We start from the raw sequence: 22,678 nt of genomic DNA, 5'->3' as shown, positions 1-22,678 counted from the left end.
TTAGCATAGGTGCTGCGGTTGGTTTTGTTTGTTACTTCAGCTCCTCTTGAGAAATCTCAATATACCCAGCTAATTGGGACCCACTGCGGTTCCAGCCTCAGTCTCTCGATAGCAGTCTGTAGCTTCTCGAAGGCTTTGTCCAGGTTGTCATTTACAATGGTCAGATCAAAATAGTGGTTGTAGGCTCTCTGGATCCGTGCGCTTTCGTCCACTGTTTTTTTCAAATCGGTGTCCTGTCGAAGAAATCTTAAAGGTTACTCACAACGTTAGAGGTGGCAAATCCTTATCAATACCAATACGTACCCTTCGGTACGAACCGGCCACGGACTGCTTAAAGCTACGTACTGCACAGCCCCTCACGTGGTTAAGAGAATGGGATCTCGCAGGTTTGAAAAGAAACCAAAAAAGACTAAAAATCCCATGTTCATTTAGTGAAAATTAACCCACCCCCCATTTAATTGCGTTGAATGCCCCATCAGCATTACACGAGCTGCTGCTACTGTCCAGGCCGCAGCACTATCGTTGGGAGTTGTCAGCCAACCATGGCTTTTGTCAGGTGGGGAGGTTGTACTGCTGAGCGTGACGGATAGTTCCTTAATTGCTCAATCCGACTCGCCTTGCTTTGGTCCAGCAGCGGGACCAAAGTTCAGAAAGTTCAGCCCCGTACAGAATATTCAGACTTTGCGGCGCTGGAGGAAGCGTGTCTCATCTCCCTCTGCTACGCACTGCGTCTCAGAGAAGGAGGGAAGATCTAACGAATAAAATGTGCCGCTTCGCTTTCCGTGACACATCCAAGGAACTTAAAGGGAAGAGCAGCTCTTCAACACTTCTTATTCTGGCAGCTCCCAGCCATTCTCAGTGCTGCTGCAGCAGGGGAAACAAGGCCTAGGTGCATTCTGTTGGTGGGTTTTGGTTTTTTATGCAGGCTGCAGTATCTTCCCTAAGGATTACAGATTTCATTTTTAAAGCACACCTATATTATGTGACAAACCTGAACGGAACTTTTTGGGGGAAGAGATGGGGAAAGTGAAAGAAAGGCATTTACATAAAAGAACAATTCCCACCATCAAATATCTACCATTTGCAGCAAAAAAATCAAAGGTGACACTTCCCAAAGAACATGTTACAAGTAATTTTTGTAATCAACACTTCTCTGTAAGAGATCTATTTTTAAGAAAGAAGCAATCTGCCTTATACACAGTACTTGATTAACTTCTACTAAGTAATCAGCAAAAGCCTTGCCTAACTTTTCTTAGAGACATTAATTTCAGAACAAATTCCACCTAAAATGAAGGGTAAAAACCAAAAAAATATATATCTAAGAACATCCTGTTCAAAGCAAACTAAATATGAAATAATCTGCTTACAGTGAGAAGTTTGGTTGTAATTCCAGCATCTACCACAGCCTTGTGCATAGCCCGCAAAGTCTCCAACTCTGGAGCAGCAATAAACACTACATAGGGCATGAATTCTGAAGTCCTCAGTATTTTCAGGGCCTAGAAGCAAAGAAAAAAAACAACCCTCAGTGAGAATGACTTGCCACATGTACACGTCCCCATTAGCTAAGGGGCACTGCAAAACTAGTCTGTTACAATGGGCAGAAACACATAAGCAAAGATTCTTATTTCCATTCGAGAAACTCCTACGCTGTCTTTGGAAACGCTGAACATCATTCTCCCCCTGGGTGAAAAGATGGTTTACGGCTCTGCAAGACTCTTCTTCCATGCAGAACCCAAGTTGGTTTTTTTCCATCTTGCAAACTCATTCCAAGTTTGCCTCAAATGCAAGAACCCAGTTGGTATGACAACCTTTAAACCAGATCAGAAGCCTTCAAGTTTAAAGGCACAGCTCTTCAGCACTATCCTCCTACCCTGGTAGCGCAACGTTACAAACGACGTACCTGTGGATTCACGTCCAAGATGCAGGTCCTTCCTGTCTGAACAACTTCAAGGATGGAATCAATTTTGGTGCCATAAAGATTTCCTTCATATTCCCCATGCTCTAAATATCTGCCAGCTTTAATATCCATCTCCATTTCAGCTCGCGACACAAATCTGTACGCTTGCCCATCCTTTTCATCGTCTCTTGGCTTCCGTGAAGTAACTAAACAAAAAATTTAAAATGGAGCGTTTTCTTTTTAGATTTGGGATACAAATATGAGACTGGACTGCTTATTGAGTTAGGGAGAGTATAATACACATTAATACACAATTATAATTGTTCCACATACAGATTAAGTAATTATTCTAGTGTACATTTCAAAACTGAGCACAGCCCCTCCTGTTCCCTTTATTTCTATTCTTTCCTATGTCGCTTACCCACTCATTTCTTTATTTCCTTTGTATTACTCCTTCACACCACATACAATACTCATTCATGTCATCTTTTTAATTATTCACTTAATTATTTAAGTGACTTGGGAATCAAATGGAAGATGCCTTAACAGTTCAGCTATCCACGCTGAAGAGCAAACACAGCACCATTTGCTGGACGAGAGCTCAGCACCAAGGATGTGTTTCTCCCCATAGCAAAATGGATCCGTTTCAACCATTTTCAAAACAAACAAAAAAAACCACACCCCCAAACCAAAACCCCACACATATTAATTTGTGAATAACCAGGAGAATTTCCTTCTAATCAAAGAAACTGAGGCCAACTAAGACTACTGATTATCCTACTTGAAATCTAAATCTAAAGTAGAGAGGAGATTCTATATATGATAAACTATGTAGTGCACGTACATGACGAGACTGTCAGATTGCTAGGTTGAAAAAATTAGTTTTTATGCCTTTGAAGCGTGTTCAAGAGCTACAAGTAAAATCATTTTTACTTGATATATCATGTTATATGTGTTATGTGTTGCATTACTTATATATGTATTTAAGCATCTGTATAGCATTTTAGAGAAACCAGTACTTTTGGGGGCTTTTTTAAAAGGGAATAAAGAATTTTAGAAGTAATAAAAAGCTGGCTACTATTTTGTCATTATAAGATAATGACATTCCCTGGGGAAGAGTTCTTTAAAAAAGTAACACCGAGAAGTCAGCCTTGCTGTCAGTCACACATACTGATTCTTAGCGCCCTGGCCAGTTTTGGTGTTACGAGATTCAGCAAGTGAGACAGACTGCTTCTCTCGTGTTGCACAATTTATCTTTCAGACCAGTCCTTCCACCCCTATTATCAGATCTACTTCTTGCCCATTGAAAACAGAAAGGAACAGATGGGTTTTGAAAGTCTGAAAAGCAGGTGGCAGGAGGAGAATAATAATGTAGCTGGGGTGGACTTCCCTGGTCAGCAGTCAAACAGGAGGGGGCAGTTAAACAAGATCTTGTGAATGAGCAAAGTAACTACCTGGAAGGAAGGCAAGAAAATGACACTTCAGTAAGGGAGGAGGTTTTTTCTGAAGCTGACAGAAAGACAGACAGACCATGGGCTGGAGGCTAGATGTATTAAAACATCAGATTATCGTACAAATCTTGGAGATCACGAACACTTCAGTTTTACTGCAAGTTTGTTGCTTTTCCCTACGTTTCTAATACTAAAGTAACTATTTATAATGCCTAGGGTGCTTCTACAGATGGAAAACTAAAGGGCAGATGTGAGAAACTCCACTGGCTGTTCATTACAGAAAACTACTAGGAACTTCTAGACTCCCCTCAGTTAACTGATGGTGAGACTGTCACTGAAGAAACCTAGCAGACTGAGAGGCTGCACATATAAAAATTGTTTTCCTGCAGCATTAGTAACATTTAACTGCTAGTTACAAATATTTGCACTGTCATCCCATGTTAGTTCAGTTGTCTCAGAAGATGAAGAACCTTTTGTCTTCCTAATCCATACAATTTTTATGTTCTGACAAAATTACTCCTACTCAGAATCACTGGAATAAACATCAGGTATTTTCCAGAAAATCAGAGACTCAAAGTATGAAATTACAATAGGAATGCTGACAACTTACATGGCACTGTAGTTCCAAACCTAGTAGGATTCAGTACTATGAACCTGTTCTTCAAACTTCTTCGCCCCACGCCTTGGGCCCCAATTAAGACCAGTGTTTTCCTCTGAAAAGGAGGCATTTTAGCTACTTCCTCATAGATCTGGATTTCATGACGATCAAATTCTACATTGAGAAATGTACAAAAACAGATAATACACAGGCAGTACTGTAAGGAAAAAAATTAAGCAGTCCTGCTATATATCAACAGACCACGTGTGATTATAAATAGTACTTGAGTGCAGCAAGTCTGATGCAAGCTTCCTTGCTTTAAATCAGTATGGGAATAAAATAGTTACCCCTTCATGGACAGAATAAGGTCAGAGTATTACCTTTACTTCCAAAGAGAAAATCTGAGTTTGATCAGAACCGTGATTGACAGTTAGTGAGCTTTTACAGAATCACAAAATGGTCGAGGTTGGAAGGTTCCTCTGGAAGTCATCTGGTCCAACCCCAGCGCTCAAGCAGTGCCACCTGGAGATGGTTGCTCAGCACCACATCCAGATAGCTGTTGAGTGTCTTCAAGGAGGGAGACACCACAACCTCTCTGGGCAAACTGTGTCAGTGCTCGGTCACCCTCACAGTGGAAAGAGTTTCCTGGTGTTCAGAGGGAACCTCCTGTGTGGCTGCTTGTTGCCTCTGGTCTTGTCACTGGGCTCCTCTGAAAAGAGCCTGGCTCCGTCCTGTTTGCACCCTCCCTTCAGGTAGTTACACACATTGATGAGATCCCCTCAGCCTTCTCTTCTCGAGGCTGAACAGTCCCAGCGCTCTCAGCCTTTCCTCATAGGAGAGATGCTCCAGTCCTTTCATCACTCACCTTCATATGTCCCTGTCTCTCCTGCACTGGGGAGGAGCCCAGTACACTTCAGGGGTGGCCTCACCAGTGCCAAGAAGAGGGGAAGGATCTCATTCCTCAACCTGCTAGCAACAAAGCTTTCGCTTTTTTTCCCTCTTTTAACACACAATTCTTCTCCACCTACCAAAACATGTACTCAGCACCATCATATCTTCACTGGTCACTATCGCTTTCAAACCATAAAAACTATCTGATCTATCAAATTCATAATCAAATATTTTACTGCGAATATTTCAGCTTTGGATACGCTAGACACTGCCAGTTTAGAAGCCTAGAGAGAACTTTGACTTATATGTAATATTAAGAGATACCTGCATTTCTTGTAGTGAGATACATCATCTTTTTCTTTTTTTTGCTGCTTATTGTTCCGCAGAAAGGCCCTAGAAAGAAAAATCGAGACAAACTCATAATCTTTGTTAAATGCGTTTTTCTGAAGCTTATTTACATGAACATATGCGAGTTTAGATTCATTAAATTTACAAGGACTATTTTAGAACTTTATATATTCCAGGGCAGGAGATCACATCTATTTTCATACACATCAAATGGTATAGTAAAATCCAAATACAGAGAAAAAATTAATTTTCCTAGAAAGCTCTGTAAAAAGCAGCAAAAAATTCCAAACAGGTTTAATTCATTAACTGCATATTATAAAAACATAATTTAAAAAAAGAGCTAATTCTTATGCCTTTCCCACCTCATTTAGCTTTTCAGCAGCAGGTGATTTATGTCCCTGTGAAGACTAAGCCTAGGCTTTAGCCTTTGTCCTTCAGTCAAAGCCAGAATACAATAATGAGCATTTTGCAATATTCTGTGTATTCTCACACAGCAGTTTTCTAGTATCTATGAAAGCAGGATAAGCAAAACCTATGAAAGCAGGATAAGCAAAACAAATGGAGTCAGAGCAAAATCTGTTTCTGAAATTCATTACATCTCACCTGAGTTGTCCCAGTCCCTCCTAACAAAGGCCTTTCTCTTCTCTTCCAAGAACTGGCTAGGAATAAGCCCTGCACTTCCTCCTTCTTTGACATGACTAGCCTAGGAAAAAATAAAAAAATCATAGGTAACTTGTGAGAAAGATTTTTCTCATGGACATGGTGTTGACTGACTTTCACACTGCCAGAGTTTCTCAAAGATGAGTATTGATACATTTACTACTGAGACTTGGAAATGCAAACTCAGATGTGGATAATACTATAATCCTGTCTTACACTAACAGTGTCTTGCCATTGCGTATTAAAATTCAGGAAACTTAAAATAGACACAAGTTTCATTACCAGTTCCCATTAAGCTAGTAAGCTCCTATAGCCATAAACCTTTGGCAACAAAATCCTAAATGGAATTCTATGGCTCCAGACATTGAGCTCTCAAATGACAAAACTCAACACTTTCTGGTACACAGTACACTCCTTTTGTACCCCTGAGCTGCTCCAAACAGGTTCACAAGCAGTGAAAGCCATTAACACGTGCCTAATCGTGCCTTCAGGCTTTTTGCACCAAGCAACTACCAGCTTTAAAATCTTAGTAACTTAAGTATTCCTGGTAATGAAAGTTTGGCTAAGATTTTCTACAAAACAATTTCATGGAAAGCTCCATTCTCGGCACGTTTAACACACACAAACACTCGGTTACACAATGCTACACTTTACTTCTCCGTAACTGGTTGGCCTGTCTCTTGCCAACAGGAACTGTTTACTTTTCAACTTGTATGCTTTTACCTATGACTAACTGAATTTGTACAGTTCACAAGTTTTCAGTAAGTCTAGCATTTCTAGGGAGCATAAGGAAAAACTAACTTTTTCCCAGTGGCATAATCTGCATAGCAATACTTGCAACACACTATACTGCTTTAACACATTCCGTCTTTGCCTCTGATCGAGTGTTGAAGATTTAAGTTTTATTTCTCCTGGACTCCCACAAGTTACAACTGGAGAATTGGAAAACCAATACTGAAGACAGCACGGAAGCTAAATGTCAAACTGCTCCAGAGTTTTAGAGTACGTAACTTCTGAAACTAATTAACTTGGCAGTAATACATTCTCTGCCTTCCCTCACGGTTTTTATTCTCTTTCTTTCTGTTATTACTGTCACTGGCAAGCAACAGAATTCAGCAACAGTTGTTGATGTATATTCAAATTTTTTTGTTGCTTTTAAAGAAGTCATATGTATATTGCTCTCAAGTAATGTTTGGCTCACTGTTGCTTGTTATCTAGCAAAGGGTGAACAAGTTATGGGTATAAAGGGAAATTAATAACGCTCTTTGCCTAGACTGCCACTGCCACTTGCAATTTTGAGTATCTCGGTCAAGAAAAGTGTCTTAAGGGTTCACCCATCCCACTTTCAAAGGCACTGATGACGTTCAGTTTTGTTTATCGTGTCTTGGAAAAAATAAAAATAGCATAAGCACTGGATTACATTTCTACTGAAGGCCTGAATGCAGAAATACAACCTTAAAGCAGGATGAACTGTTAATATTTGAAATAGTGCCAAACACCTTAAGAACACGCATGTTACAGCTCACAGAGATTGACCACCACTGTAGAAATAAAAGATGCAGCTTCTCCAAAAGGCAATTCTCACCCCTCTTCAAATCCACAGGCTTAATTTCCCTCTCTCTCTCTCTCCTCAACTCTGAGCACTCAGGAAGGGGTCCACTTCTTCCACAGTCACTATCAGGGAAGGCTTACCACAACTAACACAGCCAGCCTAAGACCTTCTGCTAGAAATCAGTAACTTAAACCAATTTTGGAATGTCTAGGCTTACGATACAACAACAAAGACAAATAAATAGCAGTAATAGCAAAACGAGTGCTATACATACAGTTTATACCATTCCATTCTCTCTAGTATTTCAATTGTTAGCATCTTGATATTAGCTCGAAATTGGATTGCACTGTAAATATTTTTTTCTTGTATCTACTGTTAACAGAAAGTAGATCATAATTTAAAAAGTTTATTGTTAAGGCAACTAGAAACACTTTTTGTTTTTTTATTTTATTTTTTAAATCTTTTTACCAACCTGCCACCAATTTGGATCTTCCCGGTTTACAATCTGAAGAATTTCTCCTTTAGAAAATTTCAAACCTGCTTCTTTGCAAGGGATGAGGTTGTCATTATATGGATTATAATCAAAATGACACTTCACAAAAACCTGAAATGTGTAAAAATTTACAAAGCTTAAACGTTATAAAATACATTCTTACTAATTTATCTGTGAAACTGAAGTAATGTCTTTACCTACAGCACAAAAAGTCTGATCAAAGTTGCATTTGGCAAGTAAAATAGAATCTATGGGGAAAACTGGCACATACCAGCTGAGAAAGGAGAATAATCAGCAATGCAAACCTTGGCTGAAGGAGCTTCATGATAAAAATAAAACCCCAACTGTTCTATTTGGACAATGTATTGCAAAACAATCCTTTTTGCATTTCAGTATACACAACTCAGTATTCTGACTTTAAATTACTTTAAAATATAAAAAAATTCTCAGAATGTGAGCACTGTATTCAAGGCTTGTGGAATCTTCAGAATTAAGTCCGCCATTAACTCAATGTTTTACAACAAGATAGGCGACTGCTTAAGACTCAAAGTTGATGGAGGGGAAGAAACAGTAAGTTGCATCAACAGACTGGAAACACCTTTGACTTTTTTCTACCAGGTCAGGGAGCAAAGGAAGCAAACACAGCACATTCCCTCAGCACCTGCCCGCTGTAAGCATTGTCTGTTATAGTCACGGGCATTAAGACCCACTACCTGAAGGAACAGCTTATAAGCTGTTTCAAAGGCACTGATTTAGAGCAACACGTTACTTCTGCAGTGCAGAAATCAACAGCCTACAGCAACAGGACAAAGGATAAGGAATAGCCACCGCACAAGTTCCTACTTCAGCCAGCGAGTCCAAGAGCATCTGTTGAATTCAGTATGTTTCTGACTGCTGTGAACAGATCACTGGGGCACTGACCCTGTTAGAAACATGTGCAGTTCACTGCAGTTTAGTGTGATTGTGGCTAGGTCATCAGAGGTCACTGGATGTCAAAGAAACATGCTTTATATGGAGTATACAAATGCTTATCCATCTTAGACACTGATTAGAATTTTTTAGGCAGGCATATGAGGTGTGGTGTTAATCTACTGAATAAACCCATTTCCAAAATGCATGTAAAGGTGAATACAGGTATCTACATTTTAGCCTTCCTGTTATCATTAAAATACACAATGAAAATATGTCCAATCCAAACTCTTAAAATAATCTTACGCAATAAAGTACCAAGCAGGAGTTCTTCTGACAGAATTGTTAGAAACGTGCTACTGACCTGTTGAGGAATAACAGTGTCTCTGTAGCTTGGGAGAATCTTCAGAGTGACACTGCCACTAATATTTTTCAGCAGTTCCTGCAATTCTTTTGGATTGTTTCCAACCTCATGGCCATTCACTTCTTTAATAATGTCACCTACATGCAGAAGACCTTGTCGATCTATCATTCCGCCATGAAGAATCCGTGCTATTACCAGATCATTGTTCTCAACTCTAAACGTAACGCCCTGAAAGAAGCATGTGACACCTAGTTTACCACTGTTCGAATTTCAATTTCATTTTACCATTATCTCAAGCAAAAACATACAGCTATGGGATATTCCATCTACCTCAATAAAAACAGCCAGCAATAGTGACTGCAGTGTAAGAGTTCCTAATACACAGGTAAGCGTCAGGTGACACAGAAGTGCTTTCAGACAAGGTTTCATACGACTGAACAAGGACTGTACCGCTCTTGATTGCACGCAATCCTGTCATTTTTTACCAGGACCAAACAGATGTTGTGTTAGTCGGTTACGCTAGCAAGTCATTCAGCCCAGTGACTGCTTATTCACTATCCCGTAATCTCTTAAGAGAATAGGATGGAGAACAAACAAGTATCTTTTTATTTCAACCTCTCAATACTGATCCTACCACCCATTAAATTACAGAAGACAATAATGGAAGTAATTAAAACATACCGCAAGAAACATGCAAATGTTTCACTCACACTTTTAAATTAAAGACGCGCTCATCTTCAGTTACTTACCAGTGGTTCTCCTGCTCTTTTGTGAATTCCAAGGATACGAATAGCATCTACTGGAACAACCTGGTTGTTCACTGAAGAATTATTGACTTCTGGGCTAGAAGGAGGGGAATCATAACATTTTGAAGCCACAATATCATGTGCTTCCAAGAGTGACTGCAAAAGAACAGAAAAAACCTTTTTTAAAATCATGAAATAACCATTTGCAAACGGATTTAGTGCTGAATAACCACTTTTGGGGCCAGATCATAAAACTCTTACTTCACAGGGAATGGAGAAAAAAAGTGACATACAAGTGCTCACACGGACTGATAAGCCTACTGTCTTGGCAATATATGCTCTCTTTTGTATGTACAAATTCTTCTTCTTAAGTAACTATAGAAGAAGTGTAATGAATTTGGGAGGAATGTGTGCTCTTTCAGGGAAGAAGATGGAAAAGGAGTACCTAAAAGAGTCTTTCATCTAATGAGACAGTATCCGAGCAAATGGTTAAAGTAAACGAACAATCCACTACAAAAAAATGAAGATAACTTATCATTAGATACTTGTGGTTAATGTAACAAAATTTTCCTCCACAGTAATTTGGATAATTATAGGTGTGCAAGGATTTCTAGCAATCTGCAGAATGAGTGCTTTCTGCTCGCGTAAAGCCAAGGCAGAATTCCAGCACGAAATGAATCCAAGTTGACAGAATTCACTTTCTGGAAGACAAGAGCTCAGACCCTATAGTTAATGGCGTTTTCACCAGTCCACATACATAAATACAAAGTAAGAGGAGGAGATCCAAATAAACAGAGTCATCTTCGGAAGGCAATGCAATTTAGACTTGATTTTCTTGTAAAAGATACTTTAAGAATTAAAGAAAAGATTAATAAGACAATATATACACGTAAAACAAAATCAAACTTGTGACATTAGACAGTGGAGACTTTCTGTCTTAAAGAGGCAAAGGGACACCCTGTAGCCACCATATATGGTGGTTCAAGATAAAGCATCCTCTAGCGCACAAAATCTCACTTACAGATACAGAAAGAGGAAACGAAGCAAGTAGAGGAGATGACTATAGTCGGCCCCAAACAACACAGCTTTGTTTCAAACCTGATGAGATACGGTCTTGAGTCAGATCAATGACTGGTGTCAAGTAAGTAGCTAAAAAGAGAAGACCCCATCGGGACTATCACTGATAGTGACATGCACATGCCAGAGGAAGACAGCAAACTACTAGAAAGCAGAGCAGGTGAGCAGGCAACATTTAAGCAAGTTTTGCCACACAGTCTGCTCCATCCTTCTGTAAGCCACCTCTAACCTAAAGGTTGTGCAACCATGTTAGTTTAGTGCTAAGCTCAACATGCAAGCCCTCAAAGTGTCATAAACCTCAACAGTCGTTTTAATCTGCCCATTACAGGATGACTCTGATGATATTTCAACTTGAGGTTAAAAGGAGGTATTAATTCACCAATTCTGCCCCTGCCATTAGGACTGTAAAGACAGCTGCTTATTGTGGCTGCTCTGATATTGTGGACATAAACCAAATCAAATTAAATAGGAAAAACAATGATTTATTTAAATTGAGCAGCTGTCAGATGGTAGCAGTTTCTAATTCTTCATTATCCAAGACACATCCAATCCAGAAACCAGGAGAACAGATCTCTCTTTGCCAATGTTTGCAAGCAACATTTTTGGATCTCTCTGCATTTCCAAAATGAAACCAGCTAGCATCAACTACACATTTTAACACGTTACCACTGACAAAACCAGGTAGATACACCCGTATGATACTTCCAGCATTCTCTTTTGGTCACCTACTAGAACAAATTGTTCCCAAACTTCCTGGCCACAAACCACTAGATTTCTCATGGAACCTTACACATAACCGTGATTGTACAGCTCCCCACCCTTAACGGCCATGTAATTTTTGGATTATAATCTGATCCACAGCCAAAACCAGACTGCTAAACTAACAGTCTAGGTCTTCCTTTTCAAATGAACATGCTGTGTAAGATGCTTCCATTCTTAAGTCTGATCCCATTCTACGTTCTGATCCTATTATTCACTCAGTTTATGGATAAGCATGAATTCTTTCAACTACTACTTAACCATCTCTCAATCACAAAATCTTTTTCCTGCTATTTAGATGATGGCTGAGCCACAGCAGGACTATCAGGGACTGTACATGGCTGCCAACAATTATAAAATGGCTTCTTTAAGAAAAGTAGATTACTGGTTTCCTTAAACCAAGCCATAGTCAACTTATTACTTCCCCATACCTAACTGTCAGTTCTGAAACTCAAGAATCTACGCAAGTTTTAGGAGACTGTTTCCAGCCAGCCAGGTCATGGCCTACAGCCCTGAGGGACACTTAAACAAAGCCACCTGGCAACAGGGTCCATGTGTCTGTGCCCACTGCCGGACTGTTCTCTATCATTTTGTGTCACTCAGTTACTTTTTATTTCAGTAGTATGGTTGAGTAATCTGAGAAACACAGTTGTACGAACTTCACTTGTTTCTTTCTTACGGTATTGGAAAAAGTGATATCCTGTGCTCCTGCAAGTCCAGAGATCCCCTGGAATCTGACCTTTCCTGTACTGACGCTGGAACACTTATAAAACCACTGCCAAAGGCTGCAAAACAACATGAGCTGAATAATCAAGAACCATATGACGGTTCAAAGTTTCCTCCGTACAGCTTACGTAAACAGGGTCAGTTGACCACCCGAGACTGGATAACTGGAGAAAGGTTCTCATGGAAAAAATGGCAACATTGCCAGAATGAGGCATTTAGAAGAACTCTCTGCATATCACAAGCAATATATCACACAATGGACATACAGTCCTGTGGCAGACAACATGGCCCCTTTGTGCAAGATACTGCCATAAAGTAACACATAAACTTAGAATATACTGACTTCTTTACAGTAGTTTTCTGTGGCTGTACTTATTTTAGAGATTAAAAGAAAAAAAAAGTAATTCAAAATTCAGTAAACAAAGAAACACTGAACATCCAAGGCTCTCTACAGTGCTGAAGCTAAGTTCAAATGCAAAATTTGTGTTTCTTAAAAAAATTCTCAGCACAATCTATGTATCTTGAGAAGCATTGCCTGCCCTATATGATAACTATTTCCCCAACTGTGATCCAACAGAGCAATTAACTTACAAATTGGGGGCTGGAGTAGGTGGGAATACACGAGAGCAGAACAACTCCATCATCTTGAATTCAGGACTCCTTTCCTAACACCTCAGGCCTCAGAAGTACTTAAGATATTTCTGTTTCTCTCTTATGCAGTAAATATGTGCTAGTCTTCTCTGATAACACTGTTTAAATATTAGAACTTAATAAATGGGCTACAGACCCCTAACGTACACGTGAAACGAAGACAAAAAGTAAGAAAATAATTTAAGATCTAAGAGAAATCAGGGGGGCTGGTAAGGAGGCATGAACATGTGGGAAAAATAACCCTATAAATTAAGATCTGTCTAAGAGGCAACTTAAGATCATTTTTCTAAATGAAACATTTTAAAGGTATGAATAGCCATTATAAAGCTAACTATTAGAAGAAAATATTGGCTGCTTTTCAGACTAAGTATTTTATTGCCAGCAGAATCTACTATGTAGGATGAATGGCTTGCATAATTCTTGGAAAGGTGAAAGTAACTGAACAAGCTCTTCCACAAGCAGAATTGATTCCTCTGCACGTTTAACCACTCCAACAGTGCGATACTTTCAACTCCTCCCTCTTCCCTGAGGGCAATCTCTCTTCCCGCTCTTCTCTTCTGCTCTCCAGCTACTGTCTGGTAAGACTTGCTACAGGCTTTTCGATGCACGGCACATGCCAGCTGGCTCCTCAGTACATGCTGGTCTGGTGGCCAGCCATCAATACTGTGAAACCTGTAAGAACTTAGAATCTTCCACACTTTGACCCCTGAAAAGTTCAGTTAAAACTAAAAGGGGTAAAAAGTGGAAGGGAAGAAAAAGAAAGGAATGAAAGAAGAAATGAGAAAAGGGAGGGAACAGACAGTCAGACTAATAGTATAACCCTACATGCACCTGTACTCCAGAAGCCAGCCCTTCCCCAATGTTCTTCTATAAAAATGTGTAAAAGAAATAAAGTTCTCTAATTTGTTTTTTCAAATAAGCTATTGCACTGTATACCACATTTGATACTTGCATGCTAAGGTAGGTTACAACTGTGAGATAGCGCTCTGCTAAAGTGACACCATTCATCTGTACAACACAGAATCGGCCTCTCAAAGAGTTACACAGTAGTGTCCACGAAACTTGAAGAGTCAAGTCAAGGTGGCTCATTTCCACATTTACTGAACTGGAGAAAGGACGCAAAGTACATTTTCTATAATTACTAATGACATTGTATTTCTCCTTTATTCCTTGCAGGTCTCTTCTTGCACCAAATGAGGCAGAAAGAGAGCACTTAGTTCTTGAGTATTTATTCCTTTTCAGAGAGGGAGAGGCATATAGCCTCCCTAAGCCTTAGAAAGAATATTGTATCCACATTTTGGTCTGCAAATTGTCCTAGAAGCTCTTCTAGAGTGGTCATAACTACGAAATCAGTTAAATAAAAACACTTTCTCAAAATAATACTACTTTGGCCTCAGTTGCCTTTGTTGCCTGCCTCCAGATGGGGAATGGAAGCACAAAATTAAGGGCTGAAAAGTACAGCCTAATTTTAGGCTTCAAAACTGAATCACATCAGATCTGCTTTTAAGAAGTAAGCAGCTAGCTGCTTGTTGCCTGTACGCAGCAGCCAAAACTGCTCATTGTTTCTTCACAATAGGCACTTAGAAAATTAAAAAAAAAAAAGTTAAAGCTTCTTCAATTTCCAAAAGGCCTTTAACAGACTCCTTTATCAAAGTCTTTAAAGAAACAAAGCTCCTATAGGATAAGCAGTAAGGCTCTCAAGTGGATGAAAATATTGGTTAAAAGACAGAAAAATGGGGGCCAGGAATACAGTACTATTGGTTTTCAAAATTCATGTCACCAAGGGACTTCCCACAGGCATCTGGGCTCAATCCTACACATGCCAATACACCGACACGTCAGATAAGTGATCTAGGAAATAGGGGTGAGAGATGAAATCACAGCGTTGGCTGATGCTGCTAAACCATTCAAGGAGTAAAACAACTGACTGGGACCTGCAGGAGCACCTCATGAGCGAACAAGGGAAATGCAATTCAACACAGACTGCAAGGGAAAACACAGTCCTAACTTAACGTATTAACTGCCAGACTCAGAAGTGGTACCTCAGAGCTGTAAACAGCACCAAACCAAACTAACCAACCCATCTCTATGTTTACTGAGCCTAGAGGTACCTCTTCCTTACTACCAGGGTAGTCAAACACTGGAACAAGCTTCCTAGAGAGGTGGTTGGTGCCCAATGCCTGTCAGTGTTTAACAGGCATTTGGACAATGCCCTTAATAACGTGCTTTAATTTTTGGTCAGCCTTGAAATGGTCAGGCAGCTGGACTAGATGATCACTGCAGGTCCCTTCCAAGTGAACTATTCTATTCTATTCAACAGCTGTTAAAAAAAGCAAACCAAATATTAGGAATTTTTAGGCAATAAGTAGATGTGAAGGAAATTATTACACCACTTCATAAATCCATACTGCTGTGAATGACTCTGGGAAGCTGTATACAGCTTTGCTTCCCTTCTTTGAGACAGACGCATATATACAATGAGACCTCTCAAATCATGAGTAACATGTAAAAGCTGATTAAGAAAAACTGTTCATTTTCTTCCTAGACAAGAGCAAGGGGATATTGAGTGAAATCGACAGGAGACAGTCTCAAACTGCATAGTCTCCACACTCTGATGGGGGATGTTGCAAATGCCAGATTTTTACATGGGTTCAAAAAACAATTAAACAAGCTGATGGAAGAGAACACCAGTACAGATGGACGATACCACTTCTCACTCAGAAGTCTGAGCAACAAATCACTAAATTCTCACAAAACGTTTTGGAAGGTATCACTGTTGGTTTGTCCTAGCCTTACAGTCTTTACTGGATCCCTGCTGCTGGGGACAGGACAGAAAACAGAAGAGGTATTTGTTAAATGGACCTTTAATGTACGATTAGGAAGCACTAACAAAAGATCAGAGCAAAACTGTAAAGTTAACGTAGCATATGTGCAATTTCAAGTCTGCTTTTTATAAATCAAACAACAAAAGAGGTACAAGAAATAGTATAAATACTGGCATTTTTGTTCACCAGCTACTTTGGAACTTTGAAATTAAATGTGTAAGTTGCTAAAGCTTGAACTAATGGAGTAACTGACACCAGCACCATGTTGTGCCTATTGGCTATTCACTCTAATTAAAATTCTTGTTTGATCTCAGTCTCCTACAGGCCGTTCCAGTCTCCACCACAAAGATTCTTTGCCAGTTGGTCCCTGGTCTTTGCCATCTCTCTCCAGAGATCATCGCTACAGTGCCTTTCAAAGCCAGTCTACTCCAGCACTTCACTTAAGTCCTTTTCATCTTTTGATTTATCCTCTGACCCGTCACCTTTAGTTTCTCTGTCTAACACAATGGATCTTGTCAGGTCTGTCACTGCACCAGTTGGCCCCCATTCCAATCTTTTGCATTGTAACTACCAATTCCTCCAAACTCATCCTCTCCTTTTCCAGTACCAATTTCTGCTAAGGGATCAAAGACTGATTTGCAGGTTTATTCACCAGTAAGTCTCCCAATCATAGTCTTTGATCCCTTAATATGATGCCCTTCTGGAGAAAAAAAAAGCACAAGGGAGGCCAACACACTGCTCTTCAGAAGAGGCAGAGGAACTGTCAGCACTCAGAAGAGCCACTACCTCAGAAGCTGAGCTCTTAAAGTGTTCCCTTTTCCATCAGACCACAACACAGCTTAACAGCATTTCCAGTGTTTATCTACGTCAAACAGTAACGCACCTCACTGCTATGTTTGTATAATGTGTAACTGAAAATTTAGGAAAAAAAAGTGTGTTTAAACACACATACCCCCAAAATTTCTATGACTCTATACCTGTCTGCCAAAAGAAGCACATTCATACTGTGGCAAAAGGTTTGCTTATGTTCTTCTATAGGATACCTATAGCTAAGTACTAAGGTCAGCTGAAGCCTGCCTAGAAAGTCCAGTATCTATCAAGGTTTTACAAACCCTCATCTTCAAGGGGCAGTACAGAAGCTGGTGACAGAATGGCAGATATGGAAAGACATCTGCTTTTGACAAGCATGTGTCAAAACTTCACTTCTGTTAAGCAGAGCAACAGTGAGCGGGATGCAGAGTCTCAAGCTGCAGTGCAGACAGCACCACAGAAGGATCACGTTCGTTCACCCTGCAAACGGTACAGCTTACACACGAGTATGAATGCCAGCGGCTGAACCGAAACGCAGAATGGTCAGTATCGGGAACTCAGACCACCTGGCAACACTAAGGATGTGGCCTTCAGGGAACTGTTACGGAAACTCCAGTCACATAGGAAGTAAATGTTTGTCTGAGATTTATAACAGAAGCTCCACTGGATTTCAGTACAACGAGTGAAGGTATTCCTGAGATGATATTAAGGAATAAAATCATGCTCATCCTTAACCCCACATGGCTTCTGCTTTACCTTTCATTTGGAGTAAATCCTATGCAGTAAAGTATGCTACAGTTCAGGTTTTGTTTCATTATTATTCCTAGATCCATATGTAGACACTGATACGGTAAATTGGAAATATACAGCAAAAAGGTGGCACCTGAAAATGAGGCTCCTTGAGTATTCCAACCAATTCTGCAATATTTTCATCTTTATTTACTAAGGGACTGATGTCTTCAAGGATTTCATTCACCAACTCCAGGTTGTTGTCACTGACAGCCTCAAGTTTAGAATCTTCCAGTCGCTCATGAGCCTGTAAGATTAAATATATGAGACTATACTGTAAATAAGTTTCAAGTAGTTCCAATTTATAAACTTTTTAAATAATTTCTTGGTACAACCTTTAGCAGGAAAGCCAGAAAAATTACATATAGGATAATCTGTACATTTTATCTTTATAACTGCTGAAGGATTTTGCATGCTTAACTACGTGACCCAACAAAATTTACAAGCAGCACCTGTCAGAGATGCTGGTATGTCCTTATTTCGTATAATCTCTATGCGATATACACCATACATTCTCCTAAACAGTACAGCATTTCAGAACTTTTCTACTTCAGAACGCAGTACAAGTACACCTTCTAGAAGGACAAGAAAGTGAACCATGGTATCTGCTCAGGAAAAAATAAAGTCTGCAAGAGAAGAATTTACCCCAGGCTCCTCCTATTCAAACACCCTCAGAACAGCAAATTCTAAAGGAAAGTCTGCATAACTAAAGGAAATGCTAAAGAAAATCCTGCAGCAAAGGCAGCTAACAGTAACTTGGGCTGCATTAAGAAGAGTGTTGCCAGAAGACTGAGCTCTACTCCACACCTGGAGTATTGTGTACAGTTCTGGGCACAGCAGGGAGAGTCCAGTGAAGGGCCACAAAGGTGATGAAGGGACTGGAGCACCTCACATTTGAGGAAAGGCTGAGATGAGAGCTGGACTGTTCAGCCTGGAGGAGATAAGGCTGGGGGGGGGGGGGGAGGGGATCTCATCAATAGGTATAAATACCTGAAGGGAGGATGCAAAGAGGATGGAGCCAGGCTCTTTTCAGTGGTGCCCAGTGACAGGCTCAGAGGCCATGGGCACAAAAACAAAACACAGGAGGCTCTGTCTAAACATAAGGAACCACTTTTTCCACTGTAAGCATGACTGAGCAGTGGCACAGTTTGCCCAGACAGGCTGGAGTCTCCCTCCCTGGAGATATTCAAAAGTCCTGGGCAACCATCTCCAGGCGACCCTACTTGAGCTGGGGCGCTGGAACACATGCCCTCCAGAGGGACCTTCCAACACAATCATTCTGCGGTAACTTTTCATCTCTTTCCAGAGCTATTGCTGCAGACATAATCCTTTCTTAAACAGTGCAGGTACTTAAAATTCATCGAAAGGTAGGAGCTTGGAGCAGCAAGAGAAATATCCATAAATCTGAATGCCTCATTTATTGCAGGTAGTGCTGTATCATTAGGAAATAAGAGGAGGCCAAAAATAACTAAGATTCTCAACACCCTCAATAAAAAGTTATTTACAACACTGTAGCAACAAGAAGTTCAAAAAAGAACAAAACACTTTGGCATGTAAAAACACAACAAGTAATATATATTTAGGTGTCATCTATATATGCTTCCCATATATGTAATTTGAAGGTATGCTCACCCATCTACTTTCTTACTAGCGCTTTAAAACAGATGTTAAAATAAAATTTTGCTAAAACCAGAAAACTTTTTTCTGAAATCATCTGAGCATTAAAATGTACTTCATATCTATAAAATGGTATTTCTGTAGGCCTCATGATCAAACACTGGAAAGGCTAACTTAACACAGAGAAAGACATTTCAAACATTCCCCAACACCAACACGCACAATCCAAATGACCACGATTACACAGTCATAGGAAGCTTGGCACCTACACACATTCTCTTTAGTAAAGGAATGTTAATTTGTACATAATACATACAGCAAACGATATCCTTCTTTCAAGGCCAGGTATATACTGGGAAACAGTCAACAACCTCTGATCCTGTAATATGTTGGGGAGTAGCAGGATATGGAGTGCTATGTATAATGTAAAAAACCAAAAAACAACAAAAAAACCAAGGAATACCTAACTTAGATATTGCAACTGGGTTTTTTTTTCATTCCAGTTCATCATTTCAGAAATAGCGAAACTGAACTGAGTCTTTTGATTCAGTCAATATTTATTACCTGGCAAATGTTCAAATAGTAAGGCTTTTGCGTCCAACAATCCGACATTCTAAAAATGGACTCGATGTTTATAGATTACTCCTAAGATGCTTCCTTGGTCTGGGTTAGGCATTCACCTGATATGCTGCAGGCTATGCTACAATACTAAAAGCAATAGTGAGACTGCGGAAAATAAGATAAAGTTTTGAGGTCCAAAAGAACAGAGTAAAATTCATGCATGTTCCAAATTCAGCAGCTCTTCAAAAAAGTGTAAATTCTAAAGGCTACTTAGGATTGAACATAAACCTCAGCACAGGAAAGACCTGGGCCTGTTGGAGCAAGTCCAGAGGAGGCCCACAAAAATTATCAGAAGACTGGAACACCTCTTCTATGAGGACAGGCTGACAGGGTTTGGGTTGTTCAGCCCAGAGAAGAGAAGGCTCCGGGGAGACCTTATTGTGGCCTTCCAGTACTTAAAGGGGGCCTATAAGAAAGATGAGGAGGGACTCTTGATCAGGGTCTGCTGCAATAGGACAAGAGGTAATGGATTTAAACTAAAAGAGGGTAGATTTAGGCTAGATATAAGGAAGAAATTTTTTACAATGAGGATGGTGAAACACTGCAATGGGACGCCCAGAGAGGTGGTAGAAGCCCCATCCCTGGAAACATTCAAGGTCAGGTTGGATGGGGCTCTGAGCACCCTGATCCAGCTAAAGATGCCCCTGCTCATGGCCGGGGGTTGGACTAGATGGCCTTTAAAGGTCCCCTCCAGACCAAACTATTCTATGATTCCATCATTCTATAAATGTCAGTAAATTATAGGAAAATACATTTTACAGTGATTACAGTTACTTCCCCTTTCCCCTACCACCTATTAAAGAATGGAAAGGTCCAGTAAAAGAACCCTACCCCCACAAAGATCTGTAACTTCTACATTGATGGCTTTATTCTAGACAGAAAAAGTGTGAAATGAACTTAATGCAATTTTAAAAGATTAGCTAAACTTTGCATTGCAAAATATTATAAACTAACTACTATGCTTATTGCTTGCCTTCATTTTTTTAAGGACTGAGAAGAAAAAATAAGCTTGTATGGCTTGCAGCACATTTCCCTAAGTTTCTTTTTGTCCTTTTAGGGATACTTCACATAATCATTAGTCTTAATAACTGACTAATAAAGGAAAATAAAAAAGCTTTTATATTTCTGACCTGATCTGAAGTTAATCTGCTTAAATAATCTGACCATCTCAGGTTTCTGAGAATTGCCTATTCTGTTAAAACTAGCTCTTCTAATAGAGAATCAAGTTTTACATAGTTTGAGAGGCAAATGGATATATACAAACTATATGTACTTCATGAAAGGTGTTGTTGTTTTGATCTTGTCCTGATTTAGCTCTACTGGTTAGCACTGAGTTTTTGGTTTAATTCCGAAAGAATTATAAAAGAAAATACGAGTGCGGTCACGCCATATGAACGCAATTAAAACCTTTCAGCATTCTAGATAAAGCAAGTTTATAGTTAAGAATCTGTTTCCAGTATAAGCACTTTTTTACATCTGCTAGTCATTAAATTTCACATAATTGTAATTGCCCATTAAAGCACAAATTCTTGATAAGAAAAAAAAAAGTTTCACAATGAACATTTTCTTCATGATAAATACGAAATTAAAGATGACCTACGCAACAGATACTGACGTTGGAAACAACTCTAAGTAAGAGTAAGCTTTTACTTACTCTAGTAAATTTAGTACACAAATCTTCCCCTCTGCAGTCTTCTCACTAGCAGATGAGACACTTCCATTATTTCTAAGTTTATTACTATACAATGTCTTCCACTTAAAACCAATTTTTTTTTAACAGCTAAACAGAAGTAAATTCTTACATTAGTTCTTATGAGAAGTTTTCCTTTCCAGACTTTCATACTGAGCAAAATCCCTGCACAACAATCCTTTAGCTTCACGGAGTATTTCATGGCTGCCCACAGGGCATTGCTTTCAGATGTCTAGTCATACTAAAGAGACAGCTACATTTAAGTTAACTGGGTTTTCCTTATTTTTATGAAGTATTTTTATTTTATAAAGTATTCTTATGAAGTAAGATTAAGGAATGTAAGTGCTGTGCAATATTGACTGCATCTCCTACTGGTAAGATCAGCTATATTTTAATTACAGAGTCCAAAGATTTTTTGTAAATACCACCTTTCATATTTGTAATGGATTGCTACCATCTATAAACAAAAGATTTTTATGATGCAAGACCAAAACTAACAATAGCCCACATCTCAGAGAGCTGACAATGAAAGGTCCCAACATTACTCTAAGATCCAGGAAAGGGCATAGAGAGAACATTTCACTGGGCTGATCAGAAAGTCATTTTGAGCCACAGACAAAAAGAAAACTTGTTTCTGCCATGGGAGAAAGAAGGTTATTGCTCTCACTTTTCATCTTTGGCAAAAATGCTGAAAGACAGAAGGTATATGGGTTTTGCACACAACAGTGGTCACGAGACTATACTAAAACCAACTGCTTCTGACTTCAAGTATTTTGACATTTTCTTCATAAATAATGTTACCACATTATTTCTGGAGTCTCTGAATTTTCCTTCTTCCTCTAGAACCTTCCATATAACAACAAATCAGTATGCACAGAAATTACATTATACCAAATCTTCACCTTCAAGAACTCCTTTAAATCTTTTAATAAGACATACCATACGTAAAAGCCACTGTTAATGCCTAAATCCATGCTCAGTGTTCACACAATAATGTAAGAGTTAAAATATTTCCAGATTCTACTCAGAGCAGCAAGTTTAAATACCTTGGCAAGTGATCTTACAATAGGGTTTTCCATAATTCCTTTAAGAAAAATCAGGTCTATTTCTTCAGCGCCTGTCGATGTCGGCAGATCAGTAAGGTTATCCAGGACCTGCTGCATGGCTGTTGACAAAACAAAAACAAAAAGTAAGTACTGACCAA

The 22,678-nt window shown here is 39.4% G+C and overlaps 1 protein-coding gene across 1 annotated transcript; it reads right to left on the bottom strand.

Moving 5' to 3' along the window:
* Positions 1-56: 56 nt before the first annotated feature.
* Positions 57-22,637, bottom strand: PALS2 (protein associated with LIN7 2, MAGUK p55 family member). The gene is made up of 11 exons (XM_009962191.2): positions 22,521-22,637; positions 17,641-17,793; positions 9,913-10,065; positions 9,164-9,391; positions 7,870-8,001; positions 5,789-5,888; positions 5,162-5,230; positions 3,959-4,120; positions 1,901-2,103; positions 1,368-1,496; positions 57-233 (listed from the first exon to the last, which is right to left on the bottom strand). The coding sequence occupies exons 1-11, from the start codon at positions 22,635-22,637 to the stop codon at positions 57-59; spliced, it is 1,623 nt and encodes a 540-aa protein (XP_009960493.1).
* Positions 22,638-22,678: the final 41 nt, after the last annotated feature.

Source organism: Leptosomus discolor, chromosome 7 (assembly GCF_034619465.1).
Source record: "Leptosomus discolor isolate bLepDis1 chromosome 7, bLepDis1.hap2, whole genome shotgun sequence".
Taxonomy (NCBI): domain Eukaryota; kingdom Metazoa; phylum Chordata; class Aves; order Leptosomiformes; family Leptosomidae; genus Leptosomus; species Leptosomus discolor.
This window is presented reverse-complemented; position numbering and strand designations above follow the sequence as displayed.